At 35.4% G+C, this 6,165-nt stretch overlaps 1 protein-coding gene across 1 annotated transcript; it reads right to left on the bottom strand.

The window, feature by feature from the left end:
* Positions 1-1,977: 1,977 nt before the first annotated feature.
* LOC122328366 (DNA fragmentation factor subunit alpha-like) lies at positions 1,978-6,152 on the bottom strand. Its single transcript, XM_043224027.1, has 6 exons — positions 5,879-6,152; positions 5,378-5,536; positions 5,151-5,305; positions 4,864-5,053; positions 4,001-4,125; positions 1,978-2,965 (listed from the first exon to the last, which is right to left on the bottom strand). The coding sequence occupies exons 1-6, from the start codon at positions 5,970-5,972 to the stop codon at positions 2,750-2,752; spliced, it is 939 nt and encodes a 312-aa protein (XP_043079962.1). The 5' UTR covers positions 5,973-6,152; the 3' UTR covers positions 1,978-2,749.
* Positions 6,153-6,165: the final 13 nt, after the last annotated feature.

Raw genomic sequence — 6,165 nt, forward strand, 5'->3', positions numbered from 1 at the left:
GAAGCCACTGTTGTTAATGCAGAGGTGTTTGTTTAAAAGTCAAATAAGCTCAGGCATCGTGATTTACAGTCATTAGGCTCTTATGCATTATGCATCTGATCTCAGAGTTACTCGTGTTGTCTTCTATCAACGGGGACCGTAGGGTCTCTCCAGCCTTGTGTAATTACCTCTCCAGTGCTATTTTGGCCCAGTGCAGTTCTAATCATTCTCAAGCCTACTTAAACCTGTGTCCTATCACACCAACTTCAAGCATGAATAGATAAACAACTGAAAGATTACCGTAAATGCTGCATGCATTCAGAGCAACATCTCACACCAACATGTGTCATTTAAATACCTAAATAAACACAAACAACAGTAGTGGTTAAGACGAGCATCGATACTAGTATTGCTTGGGTTTCAACAGACTGTTACATATTTTTTTTAATGTGTGCTTTGACTTTACTAAGTGATACTTATCCGTGGCATAAAATCTCATAGACTTAAAAGAGGGAGTAGATAGTATCAGTAATGGTGACAATAGTTCATTCAAAAATACATAAAAATCTTGCTTATATAAAGCCTGACAAACAAGTCCTAAAAAATCCTAAATTGTAATAAAAGTAATACATTTCTTAAACTATTAGACAAATATATATATATATATATATATTTTTTTATCATATTTGATACATCATGCCTATATATCATATTGATATAATGAAAATGTAGCCCACAATCAAGGAGGAAAAAACATGCCTAAACTAAGGAAAATATGCAATTTGGTATAGTTTTGTCATTTTTATTTGGCCAAAAATAATAATAAATCTTAATAATAGTAACAGTTTATTAAAATATAAACTATATGTATTAACTTTTATAAATTATATATATTATAAACTATATATATATATATATATATATATATATATATATATATATATATATATACACACACACACACACACACACACACACACATACATATAAACACACATATATATATATATATATATATATATATATATATATATATATATATATATATATATATATATATATATATATATATGTATATTCATATTCTGTATTCTCATGTAATAGTTCTTTTTTAGACATATTCTTCAACCTGTAGATCTCAGTATGCCACCAGGAGTCAGTGAATGATCAATGCACTGTGGTTTTGCCCTGCATGACACAGCCAATCCATCATGCAACAACAGACCCCGGTTAAAGCTGTGGTCACGCTTGTCTGGTAGAGAGTACATAATTCACAGTTGATTTGCTTGCTTCTGGTGGTCAGAGCTCAGTGATGTGAGGGACAGGGTGGTCATGAGTGTCACGCATTGATCCAGCAAACTGACATTAAACTAACAATCGCAGACAGCTTGCTACTTATTTTCTAGTACTTCACATGCACATAATAAAGAACAAGAGACTGTTATAATTACCACACACCAAGAGGAAGCTTATCAAAATATAAGATCAAACGATCAGAACGAAGACATGACCGTTTCAATACTGAGAACAAATTGGTAAAATCCTCTCAAGGCAGGAAGCCATTATTAGAAGACTTCGGCTAGGGACCGCATACATAATACCAGTCTAATGAATTCCTCAGGAACATCCCTACATCCTGTTGAAGTGATATTCTGATCATTGGCATATAGTCTAGCGATGGTCAGAATTCAAAAATGCAAATCAATAGTACATCACAGCCACAAAACAGCGCAAAGACTGGCTTCACAAACCCGCCCAGCACCAATCAAAGCTTACACATGCTCATTACAATGTAAGGTAGAACTACATCTGCATGGAAATAGATTGTTTTAACAAGACATTTATGGTGCAAAGTAACAGACCGGCAGGTCTCTTCATTAGTTTATCAGCATATTGAAAACGGTATCTACATACATTGCCATTTTCAGTGCTCTCTGACAAGCGGAATTTTTTTTTTTTCCATTCGTTATGTAACTCTGTTTATATTAATGCCCAAAATTAAATGTCAAAATCTTTTATTAGTACAACAATATTTGATATCATTTAGCATTTCAAAAAATGAAAAAAGCACCCCACAGGCTAAATAGCTAACATTTCCAATTTGACACGTTTAGTGAACCTTGCAATAATACGTTAACGCATTGCTATATAAATATCATAAAGCAGAATTAAATGCGTGTAATAGTTATTAAAATGTCCTATCTGTCAGGATATATTACAGGTATTTGGTACAATCAATTTACCTCCCTTTTGAAACATACATTTTTCTCTGAAATGTTTCCATTTTCCTTTTCTTTCAACTTGAAAATTACATATACTCTTAAAAATAGAGCTTCCAAAAGGTTTTTTTTTGTACAGCAATGCCATAGAAGAACCATGTTTGGGTCCTCAAAGGCCCTTTCAGTAAACAGTTCTTAAAAGAAGCATTTTTTTCTTAGTGTGAAAAACATTTTATTAATCTAAAGAACCTTTTTGTGGAATGAAAAGGTTACTAAAGGTTCTTTGTGGAACCACTGATACTAATAAAGAGGATTTATATTTAAGAGCGTAGTATTGAATTTTCACCGATCGAATTGTAGACAACAGAGAAGAAACATGGAATTTTATTCATCAAAATTAGCACTAGCCTGTATGTTTTCCTTGCTTAAAATATGATTTTTATTATGCTTTGGCATTTATATACACAAATACTATTATCAAAATAAACACCAAACAACGCAGTCTAAATGAATTGTAATGAAGCGGTACAAAAACAAAGAGAAAAGGTCTGTCAGTGTGTGTGTGTTTTGCGGCGCTTGGCTCGGGTGTCTCTCTCAGTGTGTGCTTGTGAAGTGGACTGATTTAAAGCACTGAGGGACTGCAGGGCTTGAACTCGCTGTAGGCGTTTACGGAGCTCACTTTCACATGCCTGGACCAGTGCTGATGTCCTTTCACTGTTCCAGCCCAACACCTCCATCATGACCTCCGCTCCATGCCCCGCCACCAGCTGCACACAAAAAAAAAATGCATTCATTTGAGACAGTAAGTTATATGCTCTTATATATCAAAAATGTACCTCTTTTTATGTAATTATTATATTTTTATTGTATAATACAGTTATATTGGAATTAGGTTTTTCGAAATCACTTTATTTTTATAAACTGATAACAGATTGAATATGGCTTGTGCTCAATCCACTGAAAAGGGCGAGTGACCCCTACTGACATATGATTGAAAGTTCAGTCAAAATTAACCCTATGTAACCTCTACTTCTCACAACACAACAAATAACAACCAATAAAATCAAGTCCTGCTTTTCTCCCCCCAGTTGAACGCCTTAAAAATGTCATTACGCAGATGAAATGGGCTTTGAATGATGTTCATGTTGACTAAAAATTCAGCGATTAATTACTTGCCCTCATTTCGTTCCAAACCCGTAAGACCTTTGTTCATCTTTGGAACACAAATTAAGATGTCCTTTTATGAAATCTATCTATCTGAGAGCTATCTGAGACCCTTCATAGACAGCAACACAGCTGAAATGTTCCCAGGTCCATAAACGTAGTAAATACATCGGTGAAACCATTTTGGAGAGTATCACAATGCATTCGCAACCATTAATGTAAACGGAGCCAATTACAGCAAATACATTAAATAATTTCTAAAATGGCGGAAGATGCGACTCAGGAGAGAAGAATGCTTGAGTAAGCCGTTATTTTTGTTTTCTTTGCGCTGAAAAAAGGATTCTCGCAGCGTCACAAAACTGAAGTTGAGCCACTGATGTCACATAAACTGTTTTACCGATGCATTTACTAACATTACATTTCTGGGCCTGGGAACATTTCAGTCGTATTGCTGTCCACGGTTTCAGCAAAGACATCTTAATTTGTGTTCCGAAGATAACGTAGGTCTTACGGTTTCGAAACGTCATGAGGGTACAGTAATTAATGACAAAATCTGAACGAACCCTTTATATAGGCTTGGTTTTTAGACCATTCTTAAGCGATTGTGGGAGGCGTTAGAACACTGTAAGATGTCGTACCTGTAGCTCTTCATTGGACAGTCTTGTCTCTGGGTATTTTTTGTCCTTCAGGACCATTAGAGTTGTGGGGCTGAACCCTGCTGCGGCCTCCACCTGCACCCCATCTGTCTCATCTAGTCTAGCGCCTGCAGCAATGACAGTGGTTAACATCCTGAAAGCACTAGAAAGATTGGGGCTGTCACAGCAACAGATAAGCTGTTGATCATCCAAGCTGCTACTTTTAAGTACTGATAAAATGAACTTGTATGAACCGGTAACGATATTTAGACATGGCTCAGTGATGCCATCTAGTGGAAGCAGAGTCAAAGCGACAGTAAAGGAATTTTTCACCCAAAAATTTATATTTGCTGAATTTTTCTTTCTTATTTATTCAGTTTTTAGCCGAATGCATTTGCAAACCCTTACCATCACGTCACTTGCTCACCAATGGATCGCCTGCAGTGAATGGGTGCTTTCAGAATGATAAAACATCACAATAATTTACACGTAAGCCACACAACTCCAGTCCATCAATTAATGTGTTGTAAATTAAAAATCGTGATAAAATCTATTAAGATGTTTTTAACTCCAAACTGTCGCTTATGGCTAAAGTCTATCCATAAAACTATGGTTATAAAGTTAAAAATGCCCTACTGGTGAATTTATTTCTAGAATGGACTAGAATCATGTGGATATCTTAATGATTGATGTGATGTTTTTAGCAGTTGTTTGGACTTTAATTCTGATGGCACCCATTCAGCACAAGAGAATCCATAAAGCTAAATTTCTCAAAATTTGTTCAGTGAAACAAAACTATGGGACTATTCCTTTATATAACTTGGGGATTTTTCCTTGTATAGCTGGTATGTGAAAAATATTCCTACTTTGTTCTTGTGGGTCCCAGGTGCCTTCTTGTTCCATGGCTTTCAAATAGAGCTTCAGTAAGTCTTTGGACTGTCTCTCTTCTTCCCTGCGGTCCAGCATTCTCTGCAGAGTGTCCTGTAGGACCCGGGTTTTCTGCTGTGAGAAGTCCATCGCTGCAGCCAGATCGGAGCATGGCACATCAATCAGAATCTGTAACACATTTACACAATTAGTCTCTGAAATCGCAGTAAAATATAATCATGCGTGCAAATGATCTCGCAAAATATCAAGCCAGAACCACACAGACCTGTAGATCGGCCTCAGACATGAGGATAATACTGGCCAGGTCCTGCCTTAGCTGCTCTGCCAAATTGCGCCAAGATTCAAACCCATCAACTTCGTCTTTCCCATCTACTTCCACATCAGTGGACTTACTCCAAGACTGAGCTGTCCCTCCATCAACTAACAAAATAGACCCATTTAGATTAGTTAGTTAACAAATAATAATTCTGGAATATTCGGTTTAGATTTCACCTTGATGAGAATGCTTCCATATTTCATTGGCATGCAGCAGCATGAATTTTGTATTTGCTGGCAGACACAAAAAGTAAGCCTCGTCTTCTACAATGGTCCCATCATCTTCTAGAACCACTGAGACAGATGCACTGGGATGAAACCCTAAAGTCTCACCACCTGTGGGTGACAGAAATAAAGACAATGTGTCAAATAATAAATAGAGCATAGGTGAAACGAGAAATTCAACAATTCTCAGTTGATTCAATTGATATATAAAAAGTCCATATTATATATATATATATATATATATATATATATATATGTATATATATATGTATATATATATATATATATATATATATATATATATATATATATATATATATATATATATATATATATATATATAAAATTGTTCCAAAATAATTGAAAACTAAAATCGTAAACGCTTTCAATTTTAAATGTTTCAGATTTCCACCTAAAAATGCTATTTACTCAGTGCAAGCTGAATTCACCTACCTTTTATTTTGAGCTGATTCAGAGAGGTTACAGCCAGGCCGTGATACCTGTGTCGGTTAACGTTACACACTTTACACGCTTTTAGTTCTGCCATGGTGATGATAGTCAAAGTTCAAAGTTCACAATTCGTATTATTGAAACTGCACAAGTTGTTATGGATTGTTATTTGGTGTCTAAAACCGCATAACTCACATTACAATATTATCATCGCTTGCCTGACAACATATCACAAAAATTGAAAATAAACACATTCGGCTTCCGTGTTATGAAATGTGCCGATCGAATCT

This window comes from Puntigrus tetrazona, chromosome 23, assembly GCF_018831695.1.
Source record: "Puntigrus tetrazona isolate hp1 chromosome 23, ASM1883169v1, whole genome shotgun sequence".
NCBI classification, from domain to species: Eukaryota; Metazoa; Chordata; class Actinopteri; order Cypriniformes; family Cyprinidae; genus Puntigrus; species Puntigrus tetrazona.